Below are 15,176 nucleotides of genomic sequence, written 5' to 3' on the forward strand. Positions count from 1 at the left end.
TGGTTTCTTGAAATGTTGATTTAATGTTTGATATTAGGCTAATTTACAAAATTTATAAACCAATACACATATAGTTGCAAATTGCAATGAACGTTTTATAAATATCAATGCAAAAGCCCATAAATTCAGACCCGTTTGAATATAGACGGAAAACGAGCGGCAAGAAGTCAGTGACTTAATACCAGAAATTCCTTGGTCGGGTGCCCCTCATAATGATGCAAGTGGCGCAGGTGCAAACACTTCCATGTGTCTCCGGTCCCGAGTCGCGATTTTGATCCATTGGAGTACATAGATATACGACTTTTGGTTTCAGATGCATGGCTGCTCAATTTATCCGCCCAGCCAGCGTGGTTGCCTTTTTTTGTGTCTGCGATAATTTCGTTAAATAATTGAGTATGCAATGAAAATTGCGCATTACAGCGACATAAGTACAATGAATGGTTTTCTTCGGGGGGGTTTACTGTGCGTCTGTGTGGGGACATAAGTGCCTATATGGTTACAAACACCTGTTCATTCGTCTTGCTAGAATGCTTTTCTTTCCTCACTTTTTCCCAAATACTCGCATAAACGGCATTCAAATCCGCACGTTGCTTGACATTTTGTAATTTGAACAAATTGCACGCATTTTTGGGGCAACTCCTATAAATAGTGGAGTTGCTGCCGCTGGAAATATTAGTTTCGAGCAGAGCGAACGACGCGTTGGAGCCACCGTAAAACCCTCAAAGGACTATTACTAAATTACCTAAAGCCCCAAAGGATATCCTCTTAAAAGAGCACCATGAACAGAAATTACATTGTCATACTGCAGCTGCTGGGAGTGCTGGTGGTGCTGACCTACGCAAGTGCGATCCCCAAATACGAAGATAGCCACAAGTAAGTGACTTACAGTGACCCATGTACGATACTTATTTGGAGTGGCTTCAGGTTCTATGCGGATAAGGCGCAGCGGGATAGATCGTACTATAACGAGAACAAGACCCAGCCCAGTGAACCACAGGCAGCTTCCACAAAGGACAGACTGGAACGCCTGGGCTATACCACTGGCTACGGATCCCTAAATGTGCGTGAGCAACATCGGAACCCCCATCTCATGCTAAATGGCTACTAAAATTACATTGATCTTTGAACCATACTTACCCAGGGTTATCCTGGCGGCACTGGACTATCCGCCTACAATCCCATAAAACTGGACCTGGGCGGCGTTGTCCTGGGCACTCTCGTGGGCATTGGCGCCATCATACTGATTCCCAAGATCCTATCCGCCTTCCATGGTGGTTATGGCGGATATGGCCGCAGTAAGTGCAATAGGTGTAGAAGTAATGTAGCAGAACAAAGTTAATTTCGGGTCATTTGCAGGCGAGGACAGCGACCTAACACCTCTGAGCAGCATGATAAACAAGATTGACGATGTTTTGGGTCAGAACAATATTGACTCTACGAGTTGCATGCAGCGTGCTGTGTGTGGTTATGTGCGCTCTACGGAATATAATATGAAGACCGGATCCTCAGACCAGATGGACGAATTTATTCATATGCTGGCGGAGTAATTGCAACCCTTTATCTTCAAGGCACTTAACAGCTTATATTTGCTTTTGATTCACTTATTTCTAGAAATGCCCTGGTGGATTACCTCCTCGATGGAACGGCCATAAAGGAGGCATTGGAGCATGGAAAGCGAGCCAACGATAGAGCCTGTGAAGAAGTGTACTCCAATTGTCCACTGGACAGTAAATCAGCTACTGATATTCTAATGAAGCTGATGCCAAAGAAAACCCCACAAGGAAAAGGAAAATCAAGTGGAATTTCCCGGGAAAAGAAGGTTTAGTTAATGTTGTTATCTTAAATGTCAAAAAGATTGGTTTCCATACGCATACAACCAAATATTTTCTTCACATATCAATAAACTCCATTGTGTTATCTTTATTCAACTTGTTATTGGGCTTTTAGGCATTTCTAAAACAATTATCAAGGCCTTAGGCCATTTACCATATAATTTCTTTAGAAATAAGGTTTAAGATTATATTTTAAGCATTTGTGCCATTTGAAGACCTCTATTTTGGGGACTCATTCTTAGCCGCATTGCCGCTTAAAATAATTTGCAATTGTTTTTCCTGCTGTTCAATGAGCGGCAGCCATTGCTCTGAAGGAGCTATAAACTTGGTTGGTTCAAAGTTGGGTATTTTACCCAGTTTTCCCAAAACCGATCTGCGACGCGCTTGATTCTCAATCATGATGTGTTCCAGCTTGTCTACCAAGTGGTTGGACTCATTGATCAGGTCATCGATGGACTGCAGAAGGGCGTACCAATCTATTTTCTGGGTGCCAATCAAGGCATTACCCCTCAATCGGAAGGGAAAGGGTACGAAGCTGCGCCAAGGTTTAAACGATTCGATCGTATAGGGTATAAAATGTCGCTCTGATTCCATTTCCACTGCATCGTCATCGAAATGCCAGGATGCCAGAGTAGGAGCAAGTATAGTGTTACTCCCACTTCTCCTCGACTGAGTGGATTCATCAAAGTTGAGCCTCCGTATCTTTGCTATCTGATCGCCAAGTCTCTTCTCCACATCGGAGATACCATCACTGTCATCGTCATCTGATTTGGGTAGGTAGGAGTTGACCAGATCCTTGTTATAGGCCTTCGGCAGTAGCGTCTGAGTTTGGCGCGAAACGGTAGGCACACTGTCGGTCATTTGGGACATGGAATAGGTAAGTACATCTGCAAGTATCTGTGTTATAACTAGTCAAACAGCATATCTAGTTGCAAACCTACACTTCTCATAGCCATCTTTCTTTTTGGAGTACTGTCCATCGGTGAGAATGCCTACGTCCTTGAGCAGAATCAGATCCTTCTGTACCCCGAAACTCACTTCCTTCATGAGCTTCGTCGGCACAAAGTCCGTCTGCAAGGCCACATTCGCCTTGCCAGCTCTTAGTCGTCTGTTTGGAAAAGCACTTAATAATATTAAAATTCTGTAACTTAACTTAATTACCTCGAAGCATCCAGTAACTTGGCCCGAAGCAGGGCGCTCTTATCGGGCTTTGTGAGCGTGGAAACGCTAACTGCCCGCCAAGGAGGTCGCTTGGCCTCATTTTCCTTTTCCTTCTCCGCAGCCAGGTCCTTCATGCGTCTCCAACTGTTTTTGGCTCTAAAGAGAAAAGAGGTATTAAGTTATTAAGCAAAAAATTGTGTCAATAATAGGCCAAACTGTAGGCCTATATTACCCACCTATTCAATGAGGCGCTGCTCGAACGAATGGTTGAATGCGGAGTACCTTGTTGGTCATCCACACTTTGCGTCTCGCTGGTTTCCGATGATGTGCCACTGTTGTTGGAGCTGGTACTCTGCTTTTGCCTATTCATGGTAGCGAGTTTTTTGCCTTTTTAAACTTTAAATGTGTGTTGGTGGAGAAAACTTTGCTTGACGTCTCTATTAGCAGTCAATACATCGATGCATAAACAATTCAGTGCATCCTGGTTGCCATGGAGTCGACTGAAATAGTTGGGGATGGGTGCTTGTATATCGACCTGTGGATGAAGGGGAATCACAAGGCGCCAAATAATTCAGGCATTTACACCTGGTTAAGCCACTCAGTGTTGGCACTCTAGCTATATTGCTGTTTCTATTTTAATAATAATTTCCTTAGCCATATACAGACATAACAAAAACATAGTTTATTATTCAGTAAGATTTCTATTTTAGGAATTGTTATAGAAAGCATTAAGTATGCGGAAGACGTCGCCATTGTAATTATCCAAATGCGTTCTTCCCCCTTCGTAGGTGCATTTAGCAAATAGATCGTAGTTCTGCTTATGGAACCAATAGTTTTTGGTAGTGCTATTTGCGCCAAGATCGAGGGTATTAAGCTGCAGCACTCCGAAGTGGAACGTCCTTCCGTCAGTCTGGACACTCTGCACAACAATTGGTTTGGGAAGAGCTCCTTCTACGGAATCTCCATGCAGTTGCTTTGCTCGAGCAGCAGCCACAACGAAAGCTTTGACCAGGGTCCTTGCCTGAAGCTGAGAAGTTGTGACTTCCGATCCGTGCGAATTTTTAACTAGGTTTTTGTTAAACACCGTAAAGATGGTGTGCGGGTGGGAGCAACTGATGTCCGTATGCAAAGCTAAAGGGAATAACATAATTAGCCCAGCATCGGGCAGTACTTATTGAATAACTCACGATATAAGTTCTCAGTTTGGTAAATGTGGTATTTCGGAATCGATATCGTACTCTTCATGGGGTAAAGATCAGGTAAATCTCCTTCAAATTTTCCCTTAACAGCTTCGATAGCTCGATTGGCAAACACCACTTTTTCAGCATTGATTGAGAAACCTATTAGATCCCCATCCTTGTTTAAGGAAGCCTTAAAAGACGCATTGTCTATCAGTTTCCTTCGTACAGAGACTGAACGGCCGGCCAGTTTTTCACTTTCATGCAGGAGTTTGTTTACCAACAGGCGACTAAAAAGATAGATATATGTACATATTTATTTCTGTTGTAGAAATGCAGTACAAAGATATAAACTTACTTGACCCTTTCGTGTGATATTCCGTAGGAGCGGGGCAGGTTAAAAGCCGGTCGCTCCGGCAGCCTTACCTTGGGCAGCTTGACTTGCTCTGCATCAAGCACGTGGGATGCCAGAATCGCATACCGTACACTCTTGTCTACGGTATTTGGCAACTGCTGGCTGGCAATGGCATCCTCGATCTGCTTGGGAAAGCTTTGGATCTCGATGGAGTTGGTCAGCACCTGGGCCTGTGGCAATCCACCAATTAGCACGCTGTGGTCGGAGTAAGAGTGGCAAACTGTAGGATGCCAGTCAGGGTGACTGCTGTCTTCGGGAACCGCCTTCTCGCGTGTGCCAACAATGCCCACCCTGATGGTAAAGTCAGATATATTACCTATTACAATTAGTACTTATTTCCCATTGATACTTACAGTTTTCTTTCCACTTTGGCGTTCAAGATATCCTCGGGATTCTTCACCTGAACACCAAGTTTCAGAAGCTCCGCGGCGGCGCCAGTTTCCTTGGGGACTCGCCTACCCTGGACCAGCCAGTGCTTCTTGAAATGCCAGCCGATGTGCTGGGCACAGAGGGTGTTCGTCAACCTCATTTCAGTGAGGATTTGCTTGTTTTCGTTGAATGAAATAGAATCCGGCGGACTGGTTATGAAACTCAGTGTTGCCAGATGGAGACAGATTTTCCCTGCCACTTTGCCAGAAAATATAAAATTTCTATTAGTGATGCGAACTCTTCAGTCACGTTTTGAATCATGAAACCGTGACTTCATATTTTTAAATTTATTCTATTTGTTTTTTTAGACCGTATAATATTGCACTTATAACAAAATGGAATGGCAATATCACATAATTTTACTTTGTTTGGCGCTAGATATTTTTAAAACTAGTAATATTTTAAGACACCAAAATATCACATTTCAGGAACTGTCGATAGCGAGGCATCGGTTTTCGGTTCCATCACTAATTGCGAGTATGGTCATACTTTTGGGTAATTGTAATAAATAAAGGAAAGGCGAGGAGCTTTGTTAAAATTTTAACAAAATTGGGTGACATTTTAGAAGGTAAGTGCTGAAAGAAGTTTAAAAAATATAGCTGCATGTACGGCGAATGTTAGTAACTCGGAAATCCGTGTTCTAGTCGCTCTGTTTCTCCCGCAATACTTACGATACCGCACCGCCCGACAAAAATGCCGCGATATAGGGAGTGGGATTTGGCCTGCAAGGTGTATGTGGGCAACCTGGGCTCATCGGCCTCCAAGCACGAGATAGAAGGTGCCTTTGCGAAATATGGACCCCTGCGTAACGTGTGGGTCGCCCGCAATCCGCCTGGTTTTGCCTTTGTCGAGTTTGAGGATCGCCGAGACGCGGAGGACGCAACGCGTGCCCTGGACGGAACACGCTGCTGCGGCACCCGGATTCGCGTGGAGATGTCTTCGGGTCGCTCACGCGATCGCCGGCGCGGAGAAGGTGGCAGTAGTGGACGCTCTGGCTCCGGCCGCTACAGGTAATTTCTCGACGAAAAACTGTACTTCTGATGGTACTTGACTCAATGTGTGTCTCCCCAATGGAATCACGGATCACTTGACTCCGAAAATTGGGTACTTCCTTCAGGATTCTAAGCATATAATGATGTCTCCAACCGTCCAAACTAATCAATTCTTATAAAAACGTATACAATTTGTTATCGAATCTTCATTTGAATCATCGCAAAAACATTAATTGCTAATAGCAAACAAGTACATTTTCCCGCCTTTTTCTGCACGTGATAGAACAGCCTGCGAAGAATGTCTGCTTTTTAGGTACTTCTTCGCAGTCTGTTTTATTCATAACATTATAAAAATACATATACAAAACGTTCTATACATAACATTTCTAATTGAAAATTGACTTCGTACGTTATTCAGACGAAACCTACAAACTGTATACATATATTATCTACGATCCAATCATTTAGTGGTTGTTAAATGCGAGTTATCGACACTTTTTCAGGATAACTCCTTCGGCTAGAACTACTTCCACTGCTACTTCTTCCTTCTACAACATCAACAATCTACAACAGCAACCATCTTCACAGCCACAGCCAGCAACCTTCAACTTGCAACTCTAAATTAACCATGTTCAGCGTCACAGCACAGAAGTTTTGATTAGCAACCCAAATGATTTCATCCTAGAAGAAGCAATGCAGTCGCCCAAAGAGTTCTACTTATGAAGTTATCCTGCGTATCTTTCAAATAATTGCTTACAATTATTTCTTTACTTTAGTTGCGTAAAATACGAGGGTTCGCTGATAAATATGAAGGTCCGCTTTCTCAAGTACTTGACTCTGATGTCGAGAAAACTGGCCTTAAACGAGTTTAACGCTTATAATACAGTTACTATAGATTTGTCCGACCATTTTTTCATTGCAAATTTATCCGACACCTACGTAGAGAACTTTAAATCCTATATATAGGTTGGTTCTAAAAGCAAAAGCAGCAGCAGCAATAAAAACTAAACTTATTTGGTCCCTAGCTTAATTCATAGAAACAAAACAGTTTGCACAGCTTTCATTTGTGTTTCCCCTGGTAATTAGTTTAAATAATGATTCTGCAGTATTTAACACACCTATTTGGCAGCACTTTGTAAGGCGCGTATGTACATACACTTCTTACCATTCTAAGCTGATTTTATTTCATGTATTTCAACATTAAAGTAATCTTTTCTTCTTTACCAATGCGTTTATTTCAGGTCCCGATCACCACGTCGCTCCCGATCGCCCCGCAGCCGCAGCTTCTCGCGTGATCGTCGAAGTCGCTCGGACTCTCGCGATCGTCATTAATATTTCAAAAAGGATAACGTTTAAGCAGTGTCGCAATCGAAAAACAAGGTGGCTTAGGCCGACTTATTAATAGGATGTCCTATGTTGATTGCGATGTAAGTAAATTTACTTCAGATGACAATATAAATCTTTCGATGCATTCTTAAAATTCCTTTTTTTTTACAAAGAAATAAAGACGCACAATCAGCGAGTTTTGATCGGTTTCATATATCATCAAAAGCCGTTTGTTTCCAGCAAAAAGGGGACGTGCATAATGCACTGTTTATTATGTGAGAATTGACGTGCTGCTGTACAACTTTCTTAGAAGTATGTTCGGATAATAATTTAAACAGGCGCACGAGTGTAAAAATATTATGTATACTAACAAAGGTACACTTTAAACTTAGGAGAAGACGCAACACGAATTCGTTGCACATTTCGCACTGGAATAAACCTTACGTCTAGTCATTTTATGTATCCTCGCTGCAGGGCTCTGAGCCCCATCCCAAAAAGCAGATCGGATTGGTTATGGCAGCCCCTAGCGCATGCGGTATGTGTTCGACTCCTGAATTTGAGACAATTCGCCCTTGAAATTAATGTCGATGACAAAGTCCAGGTCACGGTTGTTCCGCTCGTTGGGCTTCATTTGGAACGTGCCAGTGATCTCCTCGTTCTTCTTGGCCGTCATGTGGTCATCCAGATAGAACACGGTTTGCTTCCAGTGCGTATATGTGGAGTCTGGTGACGTACTGAACCCAAGACGCTTGTGGCACTTGGTGAATTCTATGTTGAAGTAGGTGACTAATGCATGCACGAAGTCGTTGCGCTTGATGCACAGGCTGAACTTGGACGAGAAGTTGAGATCTGCCTTTTGCACGGTATACAGGTCCACCTCCTTGACCATACAAGATGTGGATACCACTTGCTTGGGATCGACCACGTCGACCAGTGGCTCAGTTACGGCCACCTTGCGAATGCAGCTCATGTCGAAACCGTAGACATCGTCCCACCAGTTGATCTTCTCGTCCTTGTACTGGCGGTCTTCGATGGCAGTAATGTACAGCGTGCCCCTGTCCGGGAACATCATGCCGTCCTTCTTCAGCCACTTGTCCCGCGCGTACAGCACTGTATCCAGCATGGACTCGTAGAAGAGGCAGTAACTAGAGTAGGGACGGAAATTATAATGGTCAGTAGTTAGCAGTGAATCCAAGTTATTTAACTTTCACAAATCCCAGTTATAAATTTGTCAATTCAAATATGCCAATACGGCATTAGTAGGAGGTGGAGGTTTTTTAAGCTTCACCACTAATGGAAACCTACCCCATCCACTCGGAAATGATGATGTCCACTCCCTCAATACCATTTGGAAGCTCAACCTCCTCAATCTTGCCCTTGACAACCTTGATCACATCCTGCAGATTGTTGTCAATGACCACTTGGCGGGCGAACTCAATGATGTTGGAGCAGTCGACGGCGATCACCTGAGCGGCGCCGGCTTTGGCAGCGAACATGGACAGAATGCCTGTGCCGCATCCCACGTCCAGTACGGTCTGCAAAGAGGGGATTCCCTGATAAGAACGGCCACGAAAAATAATGAAATCCCGGAAGTTAACCCTACCTTGCCCTGGAACAGATGCTTGTTGTGGTACATGGCATTGCGGTATGTGACGGTGCGCACCTCGTCCTTGAGCATCTCCTCGTGGATCCCGAAATGGGCATAGGAGTCAAAGTAATAGTCGCGGGACGTCATCTCGTCGGCATTGGCATTGGGATTATCACCGGTGGAGCCCTCCGCGGGCAGCTTCTTCGCCACATTGTTTGAGTTCGCATTTGAATTGGGCGTGATGCCGGTCGCCGATTCCACAGCTGCCTCCATGGGGATGTCTGTGCTGGCCTGCGAATCGGGTACGTCACCTACTGGTCTGTCGATTACCGTCACATTTTGACCAAAACTCACCATTTCCTAATTCCTTCGGCGTCTCTTTGGTTTTTCACGTCGAAAAATTAGCGACTAAATGATGGGACTCTTTCTACAGCACGCTAGTTTAAAATGTCGCTTGACAACACTGCTCCCCAGACAAAAACTGAAACAAATACCGCCAGTGCGATACTATCGGTGTTCACTAAAATTGTAGTATTTTTAGTCGTCTACGGAAGGTTCTATAAAAAGGAGTATAATTTATTTATTTAAAACTAACTCAAAGTCTAGGGTGACAATGGTTTATACAGAGTGAGAAATGAATATGGTTTTATATTGTATGAATTTGGTTGGAGCCAAAAGGGTATAATTTTGTTGATGGTGAAGGTATAAAACTATAAGGTAACTAATTAAGTGTTAAATACATAAAACAGAAAACATGTATAATCGATAGTTGTAAATGAATAGCGATAGTTTTACTGTCACGTGTACATCTCTATCGACCGCTTGACCGGTAATTTTGGCGGCAAAATATTGGCACATCGCATTTATTAAACAGAACGAAATATAAAGCGGGCAGAAGTAGCGTCTATTACCACAGTTCCTCCTTTTAACTTTGTTTACATATCAAAATGGAAGGCTTCGACGATGCGGGTGTGTTCTTCTCGGACAATTTCGGCGGAGAAAACCAGCAGGATGCACAAATCAACTTGCAGGCCGTGAAAAAGAAGTACAAGGAGTTCATTCGCACTTTCAACGAGGAGAACTTTTTCTACAAATACCGGTAAGTGGACCGCATCTCCTAATCTGAACCACATAAAAGGTAATCCTTCTGCAGTGACACTCTGAAGAGGAACTACCTGAATGGCCGATACTTCCTGGAAATTGAGATGGAGGACTTGGTGGGCTTCGATGAGACTCTAGCGGACAAGCTGAACAAACAGCCAACGGAGCATTTGGAAATCTTCGAGGAGGCTGCCCGGGAGGTGGCCGACGAGATAACAGCTCCCCGGCCGGAGCACGAGGAGCATATGCACGACATCCAGATTCTTCTGAGCTCCAATGCGAATCCCACCAACATACGGCAGCTGAAGTCGGACTGCGTATCCAAGCTGGTTAAGATCGCCGGAATCATTGTCGCAGCCTCAGGAATCAGTGCCAAGGCCACGCGAATGTCCATCCAGTGCATGTCTTGTAGTACGGTCATCCCGAACCTCAAAGTGAATCCAGGTCTGGAGGGCTACTCCCTACCCAGGAAGTGCAACACGGAGCAGGCGGGCAGACCCAAATGCCCGCTGGACCCCTTCTTTATCATGCCGGACAAGTGCAAGTGCGTCGATTTCCAGACCCTTAAGTTGCAAGAACTCCCCGACTTTGTGCCGCAGGGTGAGATTCCCCGCCACTTGCAACTCTTCTGCGATCGCTCGCTTTGTGAACGTGTGGTGCCCGGCAATCGTGTGCTTATCCAAGGCATATACTCCATTCGCAAGGTGGGCAAACCCTCTCGTCGTGATGGTCGCGAGAAGGCCGTCGTTGGAGTCCGTGCTCCTTACATGAGGGTAGTGGGCATCACAGTAGACTCAGAGGGGGCGGGCGCCATCTCCCGATACAGCAACATCACATCTGATGAGGAGGAGCACTTCCGGCGAATGGCCGCCTCTGGGGACATCTACGAACGTCTCTCACAATCGCTGGCTCCCAGCATCTTCGGTTCGCGGGACATCAAGAAGGCTATTACTTGCATGCTTTTTGGCGGGTCCCGTAAGCGTTTACCGGATGGTCTGTGCCGTCGAGGCGACATTAACGTCTTACTGCTGGGCGATCCTGGTACTGCCAAGTCACAGTTGTTAAAGTTTGTGGAGAAGGTGGCACCCATAGCAGTCTACACTTCGGGCAAAGGCTCCAGTGCGGCTGGTCTCACGGCATCGGTTATGAAGGATCCTCAGACGGTGAGAAAATACTTTGCATACCCAATCCTTACAAACGAAATGATATATTATTCTGTAGCGCAACTTTGTCATGGAGGGTGGAGCCATGGTGCTGGCCGATGGCGGAGTTGTTTGTATTGATGAGTTCGATAAAATGCGAGAGGATGATCGTGTGGCTATTCACGAGGCTATGGAACAGCAGACAATATCCATTGCCAAGGCCGGTATCACGACCACCTTGAACTCACGTTGTTCGGTCTTGGCGGCTGCCAACTCCATTTTCGGTCGATGGGACGACACCAAGGGCGAGGAGAACATTGACTTTATGCCCACAATTCTCTCCCGTTTCGACATGATTTTCATAGTCAAGGATATTCACGACGAGTCGCGGGACATTACGTTGGCCAAGCACATCATCAACGTGCATCTGAGCTCTAACAAGTCGGCGCCTTCAGAGCCGGCTGAGGGTGAGATATCGCTGTCGACATTCAAGAAGTATATTCACTACTGCCGAACTCATTGCGGTCCGCGCCTGAGCGAAGCTGCCGGCGAGAAGCTAAAGAGCCGCTACGTGCTAATGCGCAGTGGAGCCGGACAGCAGGAGAAGGCATCGGACAAGCGACTGAGCATTCCCATCACTGTGCGCCAGTTGGAGGCTGTCATCCGCATCTCGGAGTCGCTGGCTAAGATTCGCTTGCAGCCATTCGCCACAGATGAGCACGTGAACGAAGCACTTCGCCTTTTCCAAGTGTCTACTCTTGATGCTGCCATGACTGGCAGCTTGGCCGGCGCCGAAGGATTCACGACCGAGGAGGACCAGGAAACACTCAACCGCATCGAAAAGCAATTAAAGCGTCGCTTTGCAATCGGATCTCAAGTCTCAGAGCAGAATATTTTACAGGTAAGCACAGAAGTCTTATGTTTCGTATGAACAGCTTTTACTGGCAATGCTTTCTTTACTTAGGACTTTTTGCGTCAGAAATACGAAGAACGCACGGTAATGAAAGTTATTCATACTATGATTCGACGAGGAGAGCTTCAGCACAGGATGCAACGGAAGATGCTCTATCGTATTTGCTGAACACTGTTAATCAATTCATTATTTGTCCATCGTTGAATGTGTCATCAATCATTTCGTCACGGTAATTGTATTTCCATATTTATTATTAAGAGAACACTACATTCTTTCCCATTATATGAGCCGAATAAACCAAATTAAATCTTTATTTTATTCATTCAAGTGCTGCTTAATATTTAAACTACAATAATACAGTGATGATTTACAAAACTAAAAGTTTACAGAATAGATTTCTGCGATACTTGTAGTGGGAAATCCTAGGTATTTTAAGTGCATAAGTCAGTCGAGCTGGCAGACTATTTGTTAGAGAAATATTTATGATTGTTTACATTTAAAAAATGAGATTATAAGCAATGTCTAAATTCTGTTTGTTGATAATGCTTGGGTGAAACACATAGACCCTTTGGTCGGCCTCCAAATTTCCGCGCAAACCGACAATTTCGCTCTACATTCGACTGTGTTTGCCTACGTCATTCGGACAAATCACAAAAACCAATCATATCGCCTTGGCCACTTGCCAATTTCTTAAAAATATTTTTTCCTCTGTTTGAGAACGTTTATTACTTCCTTTTATACAAAACTCAATTAGTATATATTTGCGCATGCACAACTATGTACTTACATACATTTGAAAGCTGAAAAGTACTCAATATGTGCACAAATTTTCAAAAATACGTAAGCGTGTTACGTATGCTCGCTTTTGGCCATTTAAAAACAATGGCAAATATATATATAAGCATTCGAAATTTATGAATTTCCGGAAGGAAATCTTTACAATCTTGTTTACCACGGAACATGTACGGAATGACTGTATTATTTAAAAAGTCCTAACAATAATATTTATTTCTCGTACATTTTTCTCAACTGACGCCACTTTGCTGCGTTTTAAGGTCCGAATGACGTCAAGTTGATCTAAAATTTATTGAGGGCGAATTAGAAACATGTTTCTCTAGACGTTTTCGAAAAATTCCAGAAAATCATGGACTTCGTATCAATAAAAAACACCCAGGCTATGAAAATAGATATAATTTATTTGTGACGAGAATTTCCAATATCCATTTAAGTCTGCTAACTATTTAAACACATAGTACATGTGTGTATGCTGTTTGCTCAATTTAATAACATTGTGATACTTTGAACTTTGCATCCGAACCCAGGGTCAAGATAATTCAAACATCAAACAATAAGAGATTAATTGAAATTCATATTCCGATATTGATGCACATGAGTGTTCGTATTTTTCAATTACCTCTGCCTCTGTCTGTTCATCGTTTCCATTAACAAAGCGTTGCACCGATGTTCTTTTCATTGCACATGAATATATATGGCTATGGATCCATGTGTATCTATAAGTTCGCTTTTCCCCTAAACCAATTTACTCCATTTTTTTTCCACCACGCGCTACGTAGGCTGTAGTTGTTTACACTAACTAACCAAAATAGTGATTTCTGCGTGATGTCAACACGGTTGATTGTCAACACGAGCTAAGCCTAATAATATAGTTTGATATTTGAGAAATATACTGGATACATTACGCAACCGATGACAATTATTATTTGTCTGTTAATTAGGTTGCACACCATTGTGAGCTCTGGCGAAATTAGATAATTGTTTCCAACGCGTTTGTGTACTTTGTGAAACAAAAATTCTTGAACGTCATCAGCATCATCAGCATCCGTGGATTCCTTCCCATTCTCGCGGGAGAGCAAATGGATGGGATTCAGTCCGCCGGAGCAGAGGTGTAGATACAAAAGGCCCATGTAAGATATATGGCGGTAGGTGGGAGAACAAAAAATCGCTGAGTGGGGCCTTTGTTTTGTGAATGAAAATGAAAATTCTCGCCGTACATATGCCAAGCCTGCGTCCGCCGTACGCCAGTACAATTTTAGATCTCGAGCGAGCGAGTTCGGCCGGAACAGAGAGCCTACAATCGATGAAAGCGGTATTTGTTGGTTAGAAACGCGGACTCAGATTGCCATTTTTGTCGCAGTGCACCAGAGGATCATGTACATATACCCCAGCTCCCCGGAATCAGCATCGTCCTTGCAGTCCGAAGAGAGTGCGGCCATCAAGATTCAGGCCGGATTTCGTGGCTACCGCGTGCGCAAAGAGATCCACCGATCCAGCAAGAATCCCCATCCCAGGCGGAATCAGCGACAGCGTCCCAAGAACAACGCCCTCATGGAAAACCAGGCCAATACCGGAAATCCCCGTCCCAGCGGCGAGGATCAGCGCACGGCTTCCGAGAATGGTGGCAAATCCGTGGAGGATCGCAGTGCCACCAAGATACAGGCGGGATTTCGTGGATTCCTGGTGCGAAAGAAGCAGAAAATCGCCACCGATGCGGCCGTTAAAATTCAGGCTGGCTTCCGGGGATTCAAAACACGCAAAGAATTGAAACAATGCGAGCCCATTGTGTAATGATTTTGCGCGTTGGCCGTTCCACAACTCTGATTTCTACTGTACATACAAATATGTGTATTCAAATCCTACCGCTTAGTTCAATACGTGTCGTGTAAATAGATTAATATTAACTGATAGCTTCCAGAAGAATAAAATACTCTTACTCAAGAAACCGCAATCTTGAAAGACAGCACTATCCATTAACGAGATCAATTTGTTTGTGTTTCCTCTAGGCCTATTTTTGGTGTACAGTGCTGTATGTATATGGTATGAATACAGTGAATAAACATTTTATTCATCGAACATATAGCACTTGATGGAAGCTTACGAAACCGAAAACACGTAATGATAGTTGTAAAGTTCTGTTTTTGGGGAGCACCAAGATAAAGGCGTGTCTATTTTTTAATAGAACCCATTTAATAGCTGGCTAGCGAATGTATTCATCAAGATTCAGTGCAACGACCCAAGGTGCACACCCATCCCATAAATCTGTCAAGAGCGTTTAATGTTTAGAGCCAAACTGGCAACCAT

The 15,176-nt window shown here is 44.0% G+C and overlaps 7 protein-coding genes across 8 annotated transcripts; 4 read left to right on the forward strand and 3 right to left on the reverse strand.

Moving 5' to 3' along the window:
- Nucleotides 1-651: 651 nt before the first annotated feature.
- LOC6551761 lies at nt 652-1,923 on the forward strand. The gene is made up of 5 exons (XM_001980609.3): nt 652-873; nt 925-1,060; nt 1,142-1,295; nt 1,357-1,543; nt 1,612-1,923. Exons 1-5 carry the CDS (start codon nt 779-781, stop codon nt 1,823-1,825), a joined length of 786 nt encoding a protein of 261 aa, XP_001980645.1. The 5' UTR covers nt 652-778; the 3' UTR covers nt 1,826-1,923.
- Nucleotides 1,924-1,969: 46 nt separating this feature from the next.
- Nucleotides 1,970-3,591, reverse strand: LOC6551760. Its single transcript, XM_001980608.3, has 4 exons — nt 3,230-3,591; nt 2,994-3,149; nt 2,774-2,940; nt 1,970-2,719 (listed from the first exon to the last, which is right to left on the reverse strand). Exons 1-4 carry the CDS (start codon nt 3,361-3,363, stop codon nt 2,052-2,054), a joined length of 1,125 nt encoding a protein of 374 aa, XP_001980644.2. The 5' UTR covers nt 3,364-3,591; the 3' UTR covers nt 1,970-2,051.
- A 61-nt stretch (nt 3,592-3,652) lies between these two features.
- LOC26526494 (39S ribosomal protein L37, mitochondrial) lies at nt 3,653-5,229 on the reverse strand. The gene is made up of 4 exons (XM_015155004.2): nt 4,940-5,229; nt 4,530-4,877; nt 4,181-4,461; nt 3,653-4,124 (listed from the first exon to the last, which is right to left on the reverse strand). Exons 1-4 carry the CDS (start codon nt 5,113-5,115, stop codon nt 3,700-3,702), a joined length of 1,230 nt encoding a protein of 409 aa, XP_015010490.1. The 5' UTR covers nt 5,116-5,229; the 3' UTR covers nt 3,653-3,699.
- A 236-nt stretch (nt 5,230-5,465) lies between these two features.
- Nucleotides 5,466-7,530, forward strand: LOC6551774 (RNA-binding protein 1). 2 transcript variants are annotated; one of them, XM_015154576.2, is made up of 3 exons: nt 5,466-5,583; nt 5,660-6,025; nt 7,249-7,530. In XM_015154576.2, exons 2-3 carry the CDS (start codon nt 5,709-5,711, stop codon nt 7,337-7,339), a joined length of 408 nt encoding a protein of 135 aa, XP_015010062.1. In that variant the 5' UTR covers nt 5,466-5,583; nt 5,660-5,708; the 3' UTR covers nt 7,340-7,530. The 2 variants fall into 2 exon arrangements, with proteins under 2 accessions (XP_015010062.1, XP_001980643.1); XM_001980607.3 differs by lacking the exon at nt 7,249-7,530 and adding an exon at nt 6,511-6,740.
- Nucleotides 7,531-7,566: 36 nt separating this feature from the next.
- On the reverse strand, nt 7,567-9,399 carry LOC6551773 (protein arginine N-methyltransferase 1-B). The gene is made up of 4 exons (XM_001980606.3): nt 9,276-9,399; nt 8,937-9,212; nt 8,639-8,868; nt 7,567-8,478 (listed from the first exon to the last, which is right to left on the reverse strand). The coding sequence occupies exons 1-4, from the start codon at nt 9,276-9,278 to the stop codon at nt 7,857-7,859; spliced, it is 1,131 nt and encodes a 376-aa protein (XP_001980642.2). The 5' UTR covers nt 9,279-9,399; the 3' UTR covers nt 7,567-7,856.
- Nucleotides 9,400-9,704: 305 nt separating this feature from the next.
- Nucleotides 9,705-12,395, forward strand: LOC6551772 (DNA replication licensing factor Mcm5). Its single transcript, XM_001980605.3, has 4 exons — nt 9,705-10,020; nt 10,075-11,185; nt 11,244-12,065; nt 12,129-12,395. The coding sequence occupies exons 1-4, from the start codon at nt 9,869-9,871 to the stop codon at nt 12,243-12,245; spliced, it is 2,202 nt and encodes a 733-aa protein (XP_001980641.1). The 5' UTR covers nt 9,705-9,868; the 3' UTR covers nt 12,246-12,395.
- Nucleotides 12,396-14,089: 1,694 nt separating this feature from the next.
- LOC6551771 (abnormal spindle-like microcephaly-associated protein homolog) lies at nt 14,090-14,854 on the forward strand. Its single transcript, XM_001980604.3, has one exon. The coding sequence runs from the start codon at nt 14,247-14,249 to the stop codon at nt 14,661-14,663; it is 417 nt and encodes a 138-aa protein (XP_001980640.1). The 5' UTR covers nt 14,090-14,246; the 3' UTR covers nt 14,664-14,854.
- Nucleotides 14,855-15,176: the final 322 nt, after the last annotated feature.

Source organism: Drosophila erecta, unplaced genomic scaffold (assembly GCF_003286155.1).
Source record: "Drosophila erecta strain 14021-0224.00,06,07 unplaced genomic scaffold, DereRS2 tig00000000-arrow-pilon, whole genome shotgun sequence".
Taxonomy (NCBI): Eukaryota; Metazoa; Arthropoda; class Insecta; order Diptera; family Drosophilidae; genus Drosophila; species Drosophila erecta.

What these genes read in the sequence shown, in the direction of transcription:
- LOC6551761 (XM_001980609.3), top strand. Translation starts at nt 779, where the DNA reads ATGAACAGAAATTACATTGTCATACTGCAGCTGCTGGGAGTGCTGGTG. An exon ending in CTGGCTACGGATCCCTAAAT is followed by an intron (nt 1,061 to 1,141) that starts GTGCGTGAGCAA and finishes ATACTTACCCAG; the next exon opens with GGTTATCCTGGCGGCACTGG. An exon ending in TTTATTCATATGCTGGCGGA is followed by an intron (nt 1,544 to 1,611) that starts GTAATTGCAACC and finishes ACTTATTTCTAG; the next exon opens with AAATGCCCTGGTGGATTACC.
- LOC6551760 (XM_001980608.3), bottom strand. Translation starts at nt 3,363, where the DNA reads ATGAATAGGCAAAAGCAGAGTACCAGCTCCAACAACAGTGGCACATCA. An exon ending in AGCAGCGCCTCATTGAATAG is followed by an intron (nt 3,150 to 3,229) that starts GTGGGTAATATA and finishes TTTTCTCTTTAG; the next exon opens with AGCCAAAAACAGTTGGAGAC. An exon ending in GAAAGATGGCTATGAGAAGT is followed by an intron (nt 2,720 to 2,773) that starts GTAGGTTTGCAA and finishes AGATACTTGCAG; the next exon opens with ATGTACTTACCTATTCCATG.
- LOC26526494 (XM_015155004.2), bottom strand. Translation starts at nt 5,115, where the DNA reads ATGAGGTTGACGAACACCCTCTGTGCCCAGCACATCGGCTGGCATTTC. An exon ending in GCCAAAGTGGAAAGAAAACT is followed by an intron (nt 4,878 to 4,939) that starts GTAAGTATCAAT and finishes CTTTACCATCAG; the next exon opens with GGTGGGCATTGTTGGCACAC. An exon ending in ATATCACACGAAAGGGTCAA is followed by an intron (nt 4,462 to 4,529) that starts GTAAGTTTATAT and finishes CTATCTTTTTAG; the next exon opens with TCGCCTGTTGGTAAACAAAC.
- LOC6551774 (XM_001980607.3), top strand. Translation starts at nt 5,709, where the DNA reads ATGCCGCGATATAGGGAGTGGGATTTGGCCTGCAAGGTGTATGTGGGC. An exon ending in TCTGGCTCCGGCCGCTACAG is followed by an intron (nt 6,026 to 6,510) that starts GTAATTTCTCGA and finishes ACACTTTTTCAG; the next exon opens with GATAACTCCTTCGGCTAGAA.
- LOC6551773 (XM_001980606.3), bottom strand. An exon ending in AGCATCTGTTCCAGGGCAAG is followed by an intron (nt 8,869 to 8,936) that starts GTAGGGTTAACT and finishes CCCTCTTTGCAG; the next exon opens with ACCGTACTGGACGTGGGATG. An exon ending in ATCATTTCCGAGTGGATGGG is followed by an intron (nt 8,479 to 8,638) that starts GTAGGTTTCCAT and finishes TCCCTACTCTAG; the next exon opens with TTACTGCCTCTTCTACGAGT.
- LOC6551772 (XM_001980605.3), top strand. Translation starts at nt 9,869, where the DNA reads ATGGAAGGCTTCGACGATGCGGGTGTGTTCTTCTCGGACAATTTCGGC. An exon ending in AACTTTTTCTACAAATACCG is followed by an intron (nt 10,021 to 10,074) that starts GTAAGTGGACCG and finishes ATCCTTCTGCAG; the next exon opens with TGACACTCTGAAGAGGAACT. An exon ending in TTATGAAGGATCCTCAGACG is followed by an intron (nt 11,186 to 11,243) that starts GTGAGAAAATAC and finishes ATTATTCTGTAG; the next exon opens with CGCAACTTTGTCATGGAGGG.
- LOC6551771 (XM_001980604.3), top strand. Translation starts at nt 14,247, where the DNA reads ATGTACATATACCCCAGCTCCCCGGAATCAGCATCGTCCTTGCAGTCC.